The 18,636-nt window shown below is 46.9% G+C and overlaps 1 protein-coding gene across 1 annotated transcript in view; it reads right to left on the reverse strand.

Moving 5' to 3' along the window:
* ROGDI (rogdi atypical leucine zipper) overlaps positions 1-18,636 on the reverse strand; it is a 475,356-nt gene that overhangs the window by 74,833 nt on the left and 381,887 nt on the right. Inside the window, exon 8 of the mRNA XM_069646031.1 lies at positions 13,696-13,809. Within this exon, the coding sequence (XP_069502132.1) occupies positions 13,696-13,809 (114 nt within the window). The remainder of the gene's footprint in view (positions 1-13,695; positions 13,810-18,636) is intronic.

An 18,636-nucleotide genomic window follows, 5' to 3' on the forward strand; every position in this document is an offset into this window, starting at 1 on the left:
ATTAAGATGGTTCCTATGGGTGAGAGAAAAGATCCCATAGGCATTAAACACAAAAATAACCTAGAACACACATAGCAAAGATGCCTAAGAGTGGGAAAAAGAATCTCACTCTTAGCAGGTAAAAATAAATAAACCCTTCAAATCCAGCAAAGCTGCTGGGGGACTCTATAGGTAAGGGACATTTGCCATAAGTGGGAATTCTCCCTAACATGGTGCTATCCTAAATTTGCGCAGACTACTCAGGATATATCCCCGGCCCGGACGCTCCACATCATTGAACCAGAGACCTCTGTTCAAGATTTTATCTCAAATGGATCCCAATGCGTCAGCTGTTGTAGTCGCACTGGGCGCTGCAAAGGCATTTGACCAAGTGTTTTGGAATGGTCTGTTTGATGTGATGAGGGCTACAGATCAGTAGCTGCTTCAAGTTTTGTATTAAACTGCTGTGCACCCAGCCAACGGAGATAAAAGTAGGGAGTGTCCTTTCAGTTGCAAATGGGGACTAGGTACGGGTGTCCCCTTTTTCCTTTACTCTTTGCTATGTTTAAAGAACATCTGTCGGATTTCCTTAAACACAAACATAGCCGGCTGGGGATACAGCTTATTGCAGACCCATAGATAGTCTTAGTCTTGTTATATGCAGACAATTTACTTCTATAGGTTAGAGCCAGAAACTAACCCTACACTGACTAGGTCAGAATCAATTTGGGAAGTACTCAGGTCGATCAATAAACTGAACCAAGTCTGAAATATTTCCACCAACATGTAATACGAAACCCACCAAGGTCATGACGAGGCTGAACTGGGCTCCCCAACACATCAACCTTCTCTTCACACGTTGTGAAATGTGCTCCCACTTCAAATAAGCCATAACATGATCAAGCCTTCCTGGCACACTTGAAAAAAATGGCAACCATTTTTTTCTTTTAAATGTAATTTTTATTGATTTTGATACTCATAACATAGCCCCGCTAACCACCATAACATCCAAACAGTACATTCAATTAAATGAGACGAGTCCCAATTACCCTCACCCCACCCCCCACGGCCCCAGGAGTTCTCTATAACAATCAACATGAACAGAATTCTGCGAGTGACAAAAGAACACATTAACTTGAGCAAGTCATTCAAGACATGTCTATTAGGTTTAGGGCTCTGTCGCCTCGGGCACGATAAGGCATTAAAATCTCTTTGCATATAGTTCAGGAACAGCAACCATATAGCCATAAAAGACAGCAAAGAGTTCAAGTTAACAGTGAGTTTTGTGATTCCCAACATGGGCCAAGCTTTATCAAGCCATACTATTGTCGGCGGTTCCTTTTTCCTCCATAACTGAAGGACAGAGTTTTGCTGGGCAGCAAGAGATGGGTCAAAAGTTTAAGTTCAGATGACCTAAAAGTCTGATCCAAAGATACAATTAAGGCCAGTACACAGCAGCGGGTCACTTGGTAATTCGCCTTTGAATATCTCCTTTAGCTTAGATCTCACTTCCAACCATATATCCTGTAGTGCAGGGCAACCCCAGAGTCTATGCAGTAGTGTGGCCTCTTGATTAAAGCCCCCTGCCTCCCCCCACCCCTCCCCAACACATTTTAGAATTGCTTAAGTGGCTATGGTAAAGCCAGACAGGGGTTTTGGTCCATTTGGTCAGTATCTTAGTTTGGGTTTCAGCTAGGTGTGAGCACAAGGTAGATGTTTCCCACTTCTAGATCTTTTCCCTTTCCTCCACAGTTACAGAGAAGCCAAGTTCCTGCTCCCATCTTTCACAATAGGATCTGCGCGCGGGTGTGGCTAGGGTATTGATTGGTTTGTAAAGACTAGTTCGAGCGGTGCCAACTGTCTGATCATTGACACTACGTTGGAAGGGTGGGACACTGTCTGCCTGTAAATAGCTGAACCGTTACGTCTCCTCCAAGCCCAGGTTGGTTTTTCAGTCCTCCAACGTTCAAATCTTTCACTTTTGAAATAGGTCCTCTATCTTACTCACCCCCCTGTCCATCCACTGCTCGAATCCCTTATCTGTTTTCCCCAGGGTAAAGTCATCATTATGTATCAGTGGTGTAAACAGGGAGGGAAAGGTGCCGGATCCCCCCCCCCCTCAGTTTGCATATGCTGTCCCTAGCCTCGCGGGAGGCCCGTATTATGGGATTGGAGTTAAGGCTTTGCACTCACATCTGTCGGGGAACCCATGGTGGAGTCCAAAGATGTCATCCTGCCACTGCCTGCTCTAGTCCCCCATATTTGTTTTTAGATTCCTTTGCACCCAAATCTATCATTGGTCTAATCTGCGAGGCAGGTTAATAATTCCAGAGTCTAGGAAAAGATAAACCCTCTTGAGTCTTAGCTGCATAAAGAGGGTGTTGGGTGACTCTCGGTGAAGATAGATATTGCACTATTATGGAATCCCAGGCCACAATGGTGGTTTTGGGTCAATGAAAACGAGGCTAGGAGTCCTCATTGCTAGGTTACCTTGCCTACAATAGCCTATCGCCGTGACCGTAAGGCGGCAGCCGTCCGTGGCAAAGGCCAAGGATAAGGCCAAGGATAAGGCCCTGTTCTGCGCCGGTGAGCGCGGCATGGCCTACCCCCTTGCATCCGACCATAAAGGTACGTTTCTGCCAACGTAATGGATTGCCACGGCATCCAAACTTATCATATTGGAGCACTCCTATGAACTAGAACCTAAATTCGTATGGCTGACTATAAATGTACATTAATAGTCTGCCACAAGAATCAGTGCCTGCCTCAAGCTTGTCTAGAGGCACCAGGGCCTGGAACTTTGCCAGTTCTCCTCCAGTCACCCACATGCTACCGTATATCCTGGTAAGATGCCCCCAACAAACAATACAATGCGCTATGTAATCTGCAATATGCGCCCCAAACCGAGCACCTTGCTATCTACAGTCTAAGCACCTTGAGAGCTAATTATATGCATACTCACTTAATATATGCTATATTCTACTAAATTACTTCTCCTGTACTGCATCTGCAATACCTAGATGCCTTACTATACTAAGCCAGCCCTTTGAATAACTGTCCAGCTTACTGTGAATCTGCACGGGTGGGACTAGCCCACTTTGCCTATTGTGACTTGCATACCTTGAGCTGCTCACTGAAATAGCCCACTTTGCCGATTGTGACTTGCATATTCCGTGTTGCCCACTGTGAACCAGCCCACATTGCCTATTGTGACTTGCATACCTTGAGCTGCCCACTGTGAACTAGCCCACTTTGCCTATTGTGACTTGCATACCTTGAGCTCCCCACTGTGAGCTGCCCAAGTGGGACTAGCCCACCTACATTGCGTCCACCTCCCACCTCTCCTGACTTAGTACATCCCGACATACTAAACTGGACTATAGCCGCTTGCACCTCACTGCAAATATGACTATTGGAAACCTAGCTCAAACATCTTTAGTTGTCACCATCATAATAATTATCCACCTGACTATCTTCACCAACTGCCTCACAGTAAGCCACATTCCAACTACCATGACCAGGCACCAGATCCCTACCATACCCAATCCTTGAAAGGAACAACAAACTTTGAGCTAGGTTACCCCGCCTCCATGAACCACAAGAGAACATCCTATCCAAACAGGACTACTACCCTAACAATAACCGCTCCAAATTTAAACTACCTCACTCTCCTGATAAAACAGCCTCAGCTACCTTGCAGAAACTAACCAAAACCAAACCTAGCTATTGCAAACCCACTAAAACTCTTAACAATGTCCACTTTGCCAACCTTAACATGGCCTTAATAAATGCCAGATGTCTAGTAGCACATGCTACAGATATAGCCGACCTGATCACTTTAAATAATCTTGACCTATTAGCAGTCACTGAGTCTTGGTTACATGACGCAGCAGGCCCAGCCCTTGCCCTAGCGGTCCCTGAAAATTACCAAATCCTCAGCAGAAAGAACGCTAGAGGGGGAGGTATCGCCATCAAAGCTAAAACACAACTAGCAATTAGGCTTATACCATCACCCCCAAATACTTCCTGCAAAATGCTCACAGCTAAAATACCAATATCCCACTAACAATCTATCTATGCCCCCAGGACCGACTGGATCCTTCGAGGATGACATTTCAAGCATCCTCTCCAACAATACAAAGGCCACCTCTCAGGTACTCATCCTAGGGGATTTCAACCTTGGCTTTAACAACCAAACAGACAATGACGCCAAAACGATCACCAATATGCTCCTAGAACAAGGATTTACCCAGAAACTAAACCAACCAACACTCAAAAGGCAGAAACCTCGATTGGTTGGCTGACCTAAACTGTAACCTCTGAAATCATTCCAATCATCCATTTCCGTGGACTGACCACCATCTGATCACCTTCAATATGGTAATAGACAAACAGACACAAACAAACATATGATATGGCATTTGTAACGCGCCTATACACAGGTGTTTCAAGGCGCGACGAGGCGGGGAGGGGAGGAACAAGGGGAGACAGACAACGATCCTACTAGGCCAGGTGTCATTCAGATCGCGCAAGTGCAGGGGTGGGGGAGGGGGAAAAGTGCAAGGGGAAGGGGAGGGGGGGAAGTGCAGTACAAGTTAAGTGGCGTAAAGTAATAAATAAATAGGGCCAGCTGGTGGCATGTGCAAGGTAAGTGCAGAACAAGTGCTGGGAAGGGGGGGGGGCTGTAGGGATACAGAGACAGTCCCGCAGTGCAGAGGGGTTCCAGGGCATCAGTGCAAGTGGAGAGTGGCTGGGCCCAGGACCGAGGCCGTTAAGAGTGGTCCAGTTGCAGAATCAGTGCAGTTTCAGTGAAGAATATTAGCTGTTCAGCAGGGGAGAGGGAGAGAGAAAGCAGAAGCAAAGAGGAAGGTTTTGAGGTGCTTCCGGAACCGGAGATGGTTCTCCTCGAGTTTCAGGGAGGCAGGAAGGCTGTTCCAGAGGGAGGCCCCTGCCGCGGAGAGAGATCTACCCCCAGCTTGTTGCTTCGAGAAGCGGCTGACCCTGAGGGAGTTGGAGGCGGATGAGCGAAGGGCTCGGGAAGGAAGATATTTGGGAAGAGAGAGTTGAAGGTATTTAGGACCCAGGCCCCAGAAGGCCTTGTGGACAATGCAGAGGGTTTTGAACTTTATCCTCGCAGCCACTGGGAGCCAGTGTAGAGATTTCAGTCCTGGAGAGATACGGTCCCTGGGCTTGAGGCCAAGGACAAGTCTCGCAGTTCTGTTCTGGATGAGTTGCAGAGGGCGGAGAGTGGAGGCAGGCATATTAAGATAGAGGCTGTTACAGTAATCCAGCTTCGAGAGAACCAGGGCTCGGGAGACAGTGAGCTTCTGGGGGAAGGAGAGGAAGGGAAGAATACCTCTGAGGAGGTGCAGCTGGTAGTGTGACTTCTTAGCGACGTCAGAAATATGAGGAGAGAAGGAGAGTGTGGAGTCGAAGATGACCCCAAGGTTTTTTGCCTTGCAGGTAGGAGCAGGGAGGGGGCCAAGGGAGGCAGGCCAGAGAGCTGCAGGGAAGGAGGGAGTGGGTGTACCGATGGGTAGAATCTCAGTCTTACTGGCATTAAGGCAGAGGTCATTGGCGGCACACCATTCCTGGATAGCAGACAGACAGTCAGAGATGAGGGAAGGAGAGGGGGGAGGCTGAGGGTAGCCTGAAAATGAGCTGGGTATCGTCCGCATAGCACTGGAAATTAGGGCAGAGAGCGGCGATGCGGTGGGCAAGGAGTGCCAGATACTGGTTGAACAGCCAGGGAGAGAGATTAGATCCCTGGGGGACACCACAGGTGGAGAAAAAGATGTCGGAGAGGAAGGGCCCCAGTTGGACCTGGGAGGGTCGATTTGAAAGGAAAGAGGTTAGCCACGCCAGAGCCTGACCAGTGATACCCAGGTTTTCACGGAGACGGTTGAGTAGGATGGCATGGTTGACAGTGTCAAAGGCAGAGGAGAGATCGAGCAGAATGAGAACATATGGAGTGTTGGAATCGAGGTTCAAGAGCAGGTCTTCACGGATGTTCAGGAGAGCAGTTTCCTTGCTTCTGGCAGCTCTGAAGCCAGATTGATGGTCATGAAGACTACCAACAGATTCAGCATGGAGGTTAAGCTGGGAGATGGCCAGTTTCTCCAGGAGCTTGCCCAGGAAGGGCGTGATGGAGATAGGGCGATAGTTAGCCGTGCAGGAGGGGTCAGAAGAGGGTTTCTTGAGAAGAGGGTGCACAAGGGAGTGCTTGAGGGGGGAAGGGAAGACTCCAGAGGCCAAGGAGTGGTTGCAAAAAAGTCAGCCAGGGCAGGAGCCAGGGAGTCGATGTGGTCCTTGATAGTTTTGGAGGAACAGGGGTGAACCTGTTTAGACGAGACTTTCATAGATCGGACTTGTCTGGAAACCTCGTCAGCAGAGAAAAGTGGAAAGGCAGAGAAAGAGGGAGGAGGGGTGACTGCAGAAGGGCCAGAGGAAGAGGCGGACAGAGAGGGAGGGAGGTGAAAGGAGGAGAGCGAGGACAGGATGTCCTGAGTTTTAGAGATGAAGTGAGAGGCCAGTGCAGTGCAGAGGGCCTGGGAGGGGACAGGAGAGGTAGAGACTGCAACAGGGTTGGCCAGCTCCTTGCAGATTTTAAAGAGTTCGGCGGAGTTGTTAGATGCCGCAGAGATGCGGGCTTGGATAAGGGCTCTCTTCTTGGTGAGAACCGAGAGCCGGTACTGCCTTTGGAGCAGGCGGCAGGCCAGTTTGTCAGAGGATGAACATGAAGCACGCCATTTCCTCTCTGCAACCCTGCACTTGCGTTTTAGGGTGACGAGATCCGAGTCATACCAGGAGTTACATTTGGCTTTGGGCTTCAGGCGGATTCTCATGACGGGGGCAAGGATATCAAGAGTAACAGATATAGCAGAGTGGAGCATGGAGAGGGCTGTGTCAGGATGGGAGTCAGCCGAAGGGGCAGGGGGGGGGCGAGAAGGTAGCAGCGAAAGCCTCAACTGACACACGCTTCATGGGTCGGATGACCGAGAAGGTGGGTGGCAGTGAAGAGGGTGGCTTTGCCTGTGGAGTAGGGAGGGTGAGGTGGGAGGATAGGAGAAAGTGATCACTCCAGGAGAGAGGAGTGGAGAGAGGGACGGAGAGGGGAAGGTCAGAAGAGATCAGAGCATCAAGAGTGTGCCCAGCAGAATGAGTAGGCTCAGACGGGAGAATAGAGAGTGAGAGAGAGTCGCAGAGGTCACGAAAGAGACCAGTGGGGGGACTGGAGGCATCCAGGTGGATGTTGAAGTCGCCAAGTAAGAGGAGTTGAGTGGTTGAGGACAGGAGTGAGGAGGAGAGGTCAGCCCACATGACTATAGCCCCTCCTCAACCTACGAGGAACAAAAAAGTTATCACTATGGACAGGCTCTTACCACTTATCCTGCCTTCATTAAGCAATCTAACATCATCTACAGACCCTAACACATTAGTTGACATTTACAATACAACTATGTCCAAAGCTCTAGACTATCGCACCTTTCAAATTGCACAAAAGTAAACCACAAGCACATCTAAACGCTTGGTTCACCCCTCATTTAAAAGAACTTTGACAAAAAAAAGAAAATTGGAAGCCGTATGGCGTCATACCCCATCGGCAGAAACTAAAATGAACTTGACTAAATTTGCCGACTATTACAAAAAATAAATAATTAACACTAAAAATGACCTTTACGACGACAGGATTGCTAAAGCCAGCTCTAACACTAAGGAGCTCTTTACCATACTACGAGGAATGGAAGCACCCATACCTCCAGCTGATAATATAACTAAGGACAAAGTCTGGTGTACTAACATCCAGAATGCTTTAGCCAACAAAATTGTACTCCAAGTAAAGGTTGCGAACAAGAAATCCTCTCACCAAACATGATGCCCAATCTCAGACTGCCAAAACACCAACCAACAAACCAGACCAATTTAAATTCTCCAAAGTTTCCATCCTTGAAGTGGACAAAATGATCTCTTCCCTGAAGCCATCTAGATGCCAGGGCGACAACTGCCCAGCACAATTAAAGACGCAGCAAGAGACCTATCCCCATTTAGCACCAAACTCATTAATGCATGTTTTCCAACTAATTGTGTCCCAAGTAACTTGAAAGAATCTTGGGTCCTACCTTTGCTGAAAAAACATACCTTAGACCCAGCCATTCCAACCAACTACAGGCCTATCACAGTGGTGCCCTTCCTTCTTAAGATACTTGACAGAGTAGCATACATTCAGATACAACAATACCTGGAAACAAAATCACCTCCTCGTCACCCGTTAATCAGGTTTCAGGCCGCAACACGGCACTGAAACTGCACTGATTGACTTAAAAGCACAAATTGAGGCACTCACGGACAAAGGGAAAACTGCCATGCTGCTCCTCCTGGACTTGTCAGCTGCATTTGACTTGGTGGACCATGAAGTCCTTTGCAAACACCTTGCCTCAGCGGCTCACTTCTCCAAGGATGCAGTAGCGTGGGTTCAGTCATTCTTCAACAATAGAACTATACGAGTCTTCTCCCCATCAGACTCAGCAGACCCTATCTCCATAACCTGCGGTGTTCCACAAGGCTCATGCGTTTCTCCTACCATGTACAATATCTTCACGAAGCCACTGTTTGACAAATTGGACAATCTGGGTGTCACCTACACGAACTACCCAGATGACACCCAGATCCACATACCCCTTTCGGGCAATTACACTCCGACATGGCTCTTGTGAACAAAATCTACCTCCTCATTCAGGCATGGATGGCCACACATGGCCTCTGCCTGAATGACGATAAGACCGAACTTCTAATACTAGCCAACCTCAAAAAACACAATAAAGAATACTCCTCCTTCAACATTGATGGTAACTCCAAGGTTGTAAAGGAAGTAAAAACGCTTGGATTTTACCTTGACTCCACCCTAACCATGAGCAAACAAGTCAACTCCCTAGCGTCCACATCAGCATACATATGCAAATTAATCAGGTCCTGCAGACCCTATCTATCCGCAACTAGTTGCATTACCCTTGCAAATGCCCTCATACTCTTAAGATTGGACTATTGAAATGCTCTCTACTTGGGGGCTAACAAGTACATCTTAAACAAAATCCAAGCGTTACAAAATAACGCCCTAAGAACGGTAGTAAATATCGCAAATAAAGATCACATATCTGATCAGAAGACAAAACCACTAGCTGTCAATTAAAGACAGAATTCTGCTAAAAACGACTTCATTGACCCACAAATGCCTCAACAATGCCGCACCTCGGTACATGTCCGACCGGATAGCCAAAGAAACCACAAATCGCCTGACTAGGTCCTCCAACTCATGTTACCTCAGTATACCACGCTTCAACCTAGCCAAATCCGGCGGTAGAAGCTTCCCAGTTATGGCAGCACAAACTTGGAATTCACTCCGGGCTGATCAAACATATCCTAGTTTCAGACGCAACATACAGAAATGCATTAGAACCAAAGCTTACCCTACAACTTAGTGCTAAATAACACACTAAGCTAGTATCCACTATCATACAAGTCAGCAATTGAAATCACACCTTTAGATTGCTTCGCTGTAATGTAACTGTATATATTGTAATGTAACTGTATATATCTTTTAATTGTACTGTAATTCTATGTATCGCCAAGCCTGAAGTCTCTTTATACTGCTCGCGCCCAGTTACCCTCGGGTTTGGTGCGCCATACAAAAACAATAAACAAACAAATAGGGATAGACTGGAAATATAAAAACATGGGGAGGACTTTCATTTTAACAACAGCTATTTTGCCGAACCAGGAGAGGTGCAGCGTGGTCCGATCTTTTCAGATATCCCTCAATATTGGCTGATAGTTGACCCCAAAGAGATAATGCCTATTTTGGCCAGAAAATTAACCCCCAGATACCTTATCATTTTGGTCACTCACACGTACGTATGAGAATCGCTGTTCTAGTTCCACCCCAAGAAGGGGGGGGATGTTAAGTCCTAGTATCTCTGATCTGGATTCATGGATTATGAATCCAGAGAATGGGCCATATTGCCCGATTTACTCTTCAATCTCTTGATAAAGGATATGTGACTGATGGGATGACATCATCCACGAAAACATTAATCTTATGCTGCACCCCCCTGACCCCCCCCCAAATGTTATGCCCGTAAGGGGATAATTTGCTCGTATCCGTGCTGCAAAGGGTGACAGTGAAAGGGGTTGTGGATGGGGGGGTGGGGGAGGGGTTAACATCTGTGCCTAGTACCCCTACTCAGCCTTATGGATGCTTTCAATGTTCCATTGCTAAGTAGTCATGCAGATGGATCTACATAGTTGGACATAATCATATGGCACATTATGGGCTCGAAGTTAAACTTGTGTAGTACTTCCTTCAAAATCCCCACTCCACCTTGCCGAATGCTTTTTCGACATCAAGTGTCAACAGGAAGGAGTGTGCTGGATTTCTGCCCGATGTATCTACTTAGTGAAGGACCCTTCTAATATTATCCAGAGTACCTCTTCTGCAGATGAAACCAGATGGGCCTGGGTCTATAAGAGCAGGCATGATCTTCAGCCTGAAAGTGAGGACCTTAGAAAAATATCTTTAGTCCAGATTCAACAGGGCAATGGGCCTGTAGGAGGGAAACTGTATAGGATCCTTTCCTGGTTTGGGTATTAAGACCACTTGGGCTTCTTTCATGGACTCTGGCAGATTGTCCCCCTCCCCAATAGAGTTAAAAACATTCAAGGGTTTTGCCAGCACCTGGCTGAGTGACCTATAGAAAGTGGTTGTGAAACCATCCGGTCCCGGTGCCTTAAGCATTTTTATAGCTTGAAGAAACTCATGGGTCTCTATTGGGGCTTCTAAGCGATCTCTGTTGGAGAAATCCATTTCAGTTCAATCCCACTCAAGTAAGACATCTGGTCTTCGTAGTTGGGGGCGTTCGATGTATAGAGTTCCTTGCAGAATTTGTGAAATATTTCCCTTTTCCTGGCCTCATCTCCCCATTCCTTGCCTTGGGTATCCAACACTGAGTGTTTAAAGGGGTGGCTTGCTTGCTGCCTAAGGAGGTGTGCCAAAAGTCTCCCCGGTACTTTGACTTACTCAAAAAATCTATGCTGCAGCCCCAGCGTGACATGTTCCGCCCTTTGCATCCTTAATTTCAGCTTGTTCTTAGTGGTGTCGAGTAGTTTAAAGTGGTTCCTGGCGGAGCTTCGCTGTAGGCTTTAACGGCCTGTTTGACTTCATCTAGTAACTGCTTTTCCACTAAGCCTCTCGTGCATTTCATTAGTGCCACATTGGCGATATTACCACTAGCTACGGCTACCAGGCCCTCACAATGAGTACCTTCTGTTCTGTTCCCCGGGAGAGTGTTACGCCGTTAATCGCGATTTACCTCTTTCAATTCTTCTAAACTTACTTAGTCCCAAGACACCCGGGGGTACCCTCCACTAAATCGGTTTTCGGTGTCCCACCCAGTCGCTAGGTCTTAGGGATACCATGCTATGGTCAGTCATGGTTTCTATATCTGAATCTATTACCAGGCTGGCTATAACAGTCTTGATAAAGAAGTAGATTAAGTGAGGCTAATGAATGTGCATGTGAAGTATAAGCCAAAGCGGTATCTGAAGGGTGTTGGGTGTGCCAAATATGAACAAGATTTAGATCGCTCAACCAAGTTTCAATTTCTGTGCAGCCACACCTGCTAGGGAGTAAGTCGTTTGCATCGACCTGTCCTTGTTCCCATCCATAATCAGGTTCATGTCTGAGAATGATGAAGTCCCATGCACCCCAGTTCTAACAGCTGTCTCTCTCTTCCACGTCATCTTTCATCCTAAAATTGGCCAGCCACGCCCTGTTTTCCAAAATCACACTTTGCTCTCAGCTAGTTAGTGTTACCTTGAAGGGCGGTTACCGTGTCCTGCATCTGCCTCAGCTCGGCTTCTAGGATAGTCAGGGATCTTTCGTTGTGATCCACTGTTGCCTAACACCCCCACTCCCTCCCCATCTCCTTCCCGATTACACTAGGGGAGTCCAGCATCTCTTTGCGCAGAGTGTAGGGAGTCTTTGATATCCCGTCAAGCGAGCAGGTCATGTGCCAGTGTCGGTGCTACCGGTGATGGTTGCTCGCTCCGCGCTTTCTGCCATTGATTTGGGTTGTTGATGCTGCTTCCAAGGTGGTGCCAGAACGCAGACATGGACATAGTGCACTGTGCCATGAGGTAACGGGAGGGGTCTCCAGTCCGTTTGCTTCAGTTCCTGCGCTCAGTCCATGACCCTGCCTGTGGCAGAATCCAGGTCCCACTTATTTTCCTTGCCGCCCGCTATCCCAGACTTCAAACCTGTGCTAGACCCAGGCTCCTCCCTCACAGGAAAGCGAAGTCTGTGCAGGGTTACCCCTGCTTTAACTAGTATCCTGTCCCCATTAAAGCTACGCCCCATAATGCCCTCAGATTTCTGTTGCTCCAGGTCAAGCGCCATGTCCCTGGCAGGAGGTTATGACTACCAGTATGGTCCCCAATATTCACTTGAGACACAAGGATTCAAATGGAAAGGCAACCTCTCAGCTGGCATTAATAATGGTGCAGAGGCCTCTCAGCAGCTGTTTTGTGATCAACTCTTCTCTCATCAATAGCACTAGCCTCTGCTAAAATCAGGAGGAGTGCCACTCCCGAATGCTGTACGGGGTGCGCAGCCACTCACTCGCTCTCCTGGGCCCTCGTTCTGAGCTTGCCGGGTGCCACTCACTGTCTGTTCCACAGCCTCCCCAGTGTCACAGGAAGGTTTCTCAGTACTTCTCCCGTCGCAGGGGGTCTTCTCTTCATGGTCCGCTCAAAGCTCCACTGCCTCTCCGGCTCTCTCCATTCTGGGCGGAACCAAATTCAGTTAGCCTTCCTTGCCTCCCCCAGGATGGTTTCCTTGACCTTCTAGTCGTGGAACTTCACAACTATGTCCCTGAGGAGCAGGTGGAGTTGGGGGGGGGTGGGGGGGGTGGGGGTGGGGAGGACCATGATTGGCCAAGCCCTTCGTCCCAGCGATCCTGCCCGATCTGTATCACCTCCCTCAGCGGGCCTCCCGGTGGCTCAAGGCAGTACCTGCTGTTTCCAACATTGAACAGGAGGTGTTGCCTTGGGGAGGAGGTCTCAGAACACCATTGATACAGGTCAGGCCAGTGGTTGCAGCGGGACAAACATCTTAACGCTCTGACATCTTGGCCATGCCCCTAACCAACTTTTTAAATATTATATTTTAAAGGCCTTTAATCACAATCCTTTTCAGATCAAATACATTCCTTAAAATACATGTACAAAGCATGCTCCTGTTCCACCGAACAAGGTTCTACTTTTAACAAGGTTCCCATCCTTCAACCACAAAGCTCTACATCATCACTTCTCAAATTTCAGTTTTAATGTTTTATAAAAATAAAATGTAATAAAACAGCTAGGTCGCAAAACTACCGTAAAGAAAAAAAAAAGGACTTCATGGTCTATGCAGGTGTGTATGGACAGGCACATAGCTCATACACTGGACACTGGTTACCAGAAGGAAAAAAAGCTCATCAATGCACTGGTAAAATTATATTTTAAGATTCTCTAAAAAGGTCATCAATTTGGGAAGACTCAAAAAGGCAGCAGAAATGTTTGCACAATAATCAACCAAAAAAAAAAAAAAAGGAAGAAGGACCCAAATGTTGGGTTTGAAGCAGTGTGTATTCGGAGCAAGAGACAACTGGGAGTAGCAGTCATTACCTTAGTAGAGTTAGGCTGGAGAGTATGCAGCTGATACACCAGGAGGCACAGTTTGTTCAGGTTGATGTAGAAGTTCACAAGTACATCTCCTGGCAATGCCGGTGTAAACATTTTCTATAAGAATAAAATAGCAATACTAAAGCAATATAGACAACGCTACACATCCTTTACATCAGAGTACTATTAGGTTCATATTTTTGTAAGTCCAGAAACATTTCATTTATTCAAGTTAAGCAAATGGTTTTTAGATGAATAAACAAGCCAATGGGAACATACTGATGTGAAAAATTAGTTCCCATCAACAGCACTCTGTCATACATGTAAACCTTTCTGACCTTTTGACTTCAGTGCGAGAAGGCATCCCTCAGCTGTAGGATTAAGATCTAGAATTACATTTCCAAACCTAGGTAAATATGCCATCAATTTGCTTCGTGGCTCATCAGGTGGTGGCTGTAGTTGTGTGGTCAAAACCCGCTCTCAAGAGGGTATCAGGTTAGACAAGAAAGCAGGGAAACTCTGAATAAAAGGAATTCCACAGAAGAATAGAAAATATAATTTAGAGGTCATAAAAGGTAGGTAAGGATGCAGGTGCAGTTCAGTTAGTTCGGGTTTAGAAAGTTAACCTTTGAGGGGAGCATTCTTTATTCCTTACCCCTTAGAAGGTGCCAGACAAGTACAAGGTCCACGGGCACCCAAGGATAATTAATTGCTCAGGGTGCCTAGGGGGTAATGGCACACCTATTTAATCAACCACAGGTTTTATAGGAAATCCAAAGAGGCTTTTTTAAAAAAAAAATTGTATTTATTTTAAGATTTTTATTTTCTTTATGGCCAATTAACAAATACATTGAAAAGGGAAAACATGCAATATCAATGCATAGGATAAAATAAACATAATCCAATGATTGAACATTACATCACCAGTCAACATCCACACAGTGTGCCAACTCTCCCGGATGTCTATAGCAAGGCAAAATTCCTCAGTATAGGTGGTTTGTGATGCGTGTTCTCTAGCTTGTAGTTTGACTATTACCAGGAACCAGGCGCTATAAAATGGTTGTAACTTAGCCATCACTAACCAATCTCTGACCCACCACTGTGCGATAATGGGGCATTCTGGAGCCTTCCGCAATTGTGCCAGTGTTAGTCTGGCAGCCACTAACAAATGAATAATCACTTTGGGCTGATGGTCCCCCGGAGCGCGTATATTCCTCATCTACGTCTCCCAAGATTATGACTTTTGGGTCCCATGAGAGGGTAGTGTTGGTGAGCCCTTATATATGCAAAAGTACTTCTTTCTGAAAGATTTGGGATACCCTACAAGACCACAAAAGATGCCCCAATTGTGCCCCTTTCCCCGCATTGCCACCAACAATCAGCTTTTATGTTCTTATTAATGCCATTGAATCTGCTTGGAACATGTACCGCCTAAGTATTTTGTAAGGGAATTCTTCCACGCTGGAGCAGCACAAGGCTTTATGGGCTGGCTCCCAAATATGATCCCAGCATTCCACCTGTACCTCCATCCCTAGATCAGTTTCCCATTGCTGCATTTAAGGCTGTTTATGCTTTCTGTATGGTCCAATAATTTGGAGCATTGCGCTGTCTGCCCTTTTGTGGTCCCTTCCATTAGTGTTAGCTCCAGCCGCTTAGGCGCCCTCGCCTCGTGCCCCTCCTCCGGAATTCAGGTTAGTAATCCAATGATGGGTCTGTGTATATCTAAACTTCTCCTTCTCAGGTAACTTGAACGTATACTCGCATTCTTCATAAGTTAAAAGGGCAGCGTCTTCATACATCTGCCCCAGCCTCAACTTACCCTCTGCCTCCCATCTAGCATAGGACTCTCTCTCTAAACCCGGGGAGAATTCAGGTTTGTTCACAATTGCGAGAGGGGGCCTAGTCCAGCAGAGATCTTGAATAACCCACTTCTCTTTTCCCAATAAAGGAGTAAAGCTAGGGTGGACGGGAGGAGCGCGCCCCCCCCCCGCCAAGCAGCGTGTGATATGAAAGGCAGAGTGGCCAGAGGTAACGAGGTAGCCCACCTGCTCAATCTGCACCCATTTCTTTCCATTCTGCACAGACCATCCAAATAACGCACTGATTTGGGCAGCTATTAGGTATCTTTTAACTGAAGGCACCCCCAGACCTCCTGCTACAGTTAGTTTATAAGCATTTTACTGGTAACCCTTGGATGCTTCCAGCCCCATATAAAAGCCAACAACTTAACCTGAAGTTGATCAATGTCCTTTACAGGGATCTTCACTGGGAAAGCCTGAAATGCATTTAGTAGCTTAGGAATTACCGACATTTTGATTGATGTTATGCACTGATTATCCCACCTGACTAAAGCCTCCTTGCATTCCCTAAAAAGGGCAGTGAAATTGGCCTTGAAGAGGGTATCAAAGGACGAAGTTAGTGACATCCCTCCCCCTAAACCCCACCCAGTAATTTACTTTAACCTTGGTCCATTCAACCTCTAAAAGGTGGAATGAATTGTTCCTAGAGTGTGTTCAGCCTCACTAATGTTCAGCCCCACTGATTTGTCATAATTGCGAGGCCTGAGCATTTCCCAAAGCATTCTATCGATGTTATGGCACTAGGTAGTGATCCTGTAATATTGCCAGGATACAGGATAATATTGTCTGCATAAAGTGCAATCTTATGGTGTGTGTCCCGGTGTATATCGTGCAGGCCAGGGGTTCAAGTGCTAGCACAAATGCAAGCGGGTACAGGAGATAGCCCTGTTGGATGCCTCTTTTCAGCTTGGTATGGTGTATTCCCGGTTGACACCAATTTTCGTAAATAGCGGCTGAAAATTGGCTACAACTATTCATGTAAATATTGGCCAAACCCATAGGCTACTAATGTATGCCCAGATGAGACTTGAATGCTTTGTGCTTCAAGTGAAATGAGAACTGCTTTCTGCGAGTGCACCAGTCGATGAGATGGATTGTACGCCGGATGTTATCGAATGGTGAGCGTCCCTTTATGAAAGCCAGTTTGATCTCCATTTGTCAGTATAGGGATGACCTCCATCAAACAATTGGCAAGGTGCTTGGTGAAGATTTTCACATCGCTGTTTAGTAATGCAATGGGCCTGTAGGAGTAGCAGTCTAAGGGGTCTTTGCCCAGCTTCAGTAAGAGTGTGGTTCTAGATTCCACCATAGACAGATGGCACCAGAGGCCGCAAATGAATTAAACGCCTTTACCAGGTGAGGCGTTAATTAGGTTGAAATGTTTTGTAAAATAAATTAGGGAATCGGTCAAGCTCCGGTGCCTTGTTGAGCGGAAGAGCTCCGATGACGCTATCCACCTCCTGGGGTGTCATTGGGCACTCCAAGAAAGCCCTGTGAGCGTCAGAGTGATTCAATGTATACTGGGTTGAGGAACTATGAGGGATCTCCCAAAACCTCCCTCTATTCCTTTATTAGATCTGTATAGATTGCCTCAATGATTCAGGTTATTTTTTTACCCCCGACCCTGCATAGTGTATGGTAAGTGACCCAATCCGATTGCATGGCTTTATAGGTTTCAACTTTGCTACTAAGATTCTATTTGTTTCATCCCCCTTAGTGTAAGAGAAATGCCAGGTGTGAAGGACTGCTTGGGCTGAGCGACTTGCGTATAGTTTGTCCAGCTTTGATCTAGTCATCCGTAGGGTGCTAAGTGTTTTCACTGAACCTTCCGCTTTATATCCGCCTCTCTGTGTCTCGGATCTCCTGTTTGAGCCCTTAACATATGTGCTCTTGTAACCTCAAACACAGTTGTCTTCACAATCAATTCCCCTCCAAGAATGGCCTTCCCAGCATCCCAGGTCAGCCCCAGCGACATAGACCCCAGGTCGTTCTCTCAAAAATAATAGTCTATAACCTCGCTATGTGTTGTCTCATCACCTAGCCCCTCAGTGGCATGCCACTCATTTGCCATGGTGCACGCTCCGAGGGAGAGGGTGTAAGATCCAACTTGACCAGAGAGATTAGTGCATGATCGTCAATCGGCCTGGACTCTATTTCTATCGTTAAGGATTTAAGGATCAATGAAGAGGCAATCAAAATCCAAATCTAGTCTTGAGCAGCTTGTATTAACAGGTGAAAAGAAGGTGTAGGGTCTTTCCACCTGTGAAACCGCCAAGCTTCTAGCAGATCCAGCTCCCTCAATAGTTTTGTGAATGCCCATAAGTTCTGTAAATCCTATGGTAGGGTCAGGGAGGTCATGTTCACGTGCGGATCAACTATACAATTAAAATGCTCATGAATATTCCCAATCAGGCTGGGAATCCTCAGTAAAGAAAAAAATCAGTTTTGTTTCTGAACTGTCTTTATACTAGTAACCAATCACTGGTCTCTGGGTCATACTGCCCCCAGCCAATGACTACCCTCTACCTAAGCCCCTCCTCTGGCAGCCATCTTCAGATTTGGTAGCAGGTAAATTGGCAGTAGGACCAAGAGAAGAGCCGCAGAGGGGTTGGAGGGAGGGTTCGCATGTGAATCCATGCCAGACACATGCTGGAGAACACAGTTACAGGTAAGTAACTTGTTCTTTCTCCAGCATGGGGTCTGGCATGTATTCACATGCTCATGAATACAAGAATACATAGCAGTACACAAATGCACAACCACGGGAGGTGGTAAGGTTCAAAATTAAGCATTTCAACAACTCAAAATTAAGCATCTCTTACCTCCTCACCAGGCTCACCTTCAAGCGAACAGATTGCGCAGCACTGCCTAGCTGATTCTTGACTCCTCCCTGGAATCCCCGCGACGCAGTAGAATCTCGTGAAGGTGTGCATCCACCTCCACGTAGCAGCCCTGCAGATGTCCAGCAGAGGCACACCAGACAGGAACGCCGTAGTAGCAGCAATCGCTCTGGTAGAATGGGCTCTCAGACGGCCGGACAACGGTCAGATAGCCAACCAGTGACAGTGCATGATGCAGCTGGAGA

Source organism: Ambystoma mexicanum, chromosome 2p (genome assembly GCF_040938575.1).
Source record: "Ambystoma mexicanum isolate Mex_15411 chromosome 2p, UKY_AmexF1_1, whole genome shotgun sequence".
NCBI lineage: Eukaryota > Metazoa > Chordata > Amphibia > Caudata > Ambystomatidae > Ambystoma > Ambystoma mexicanum.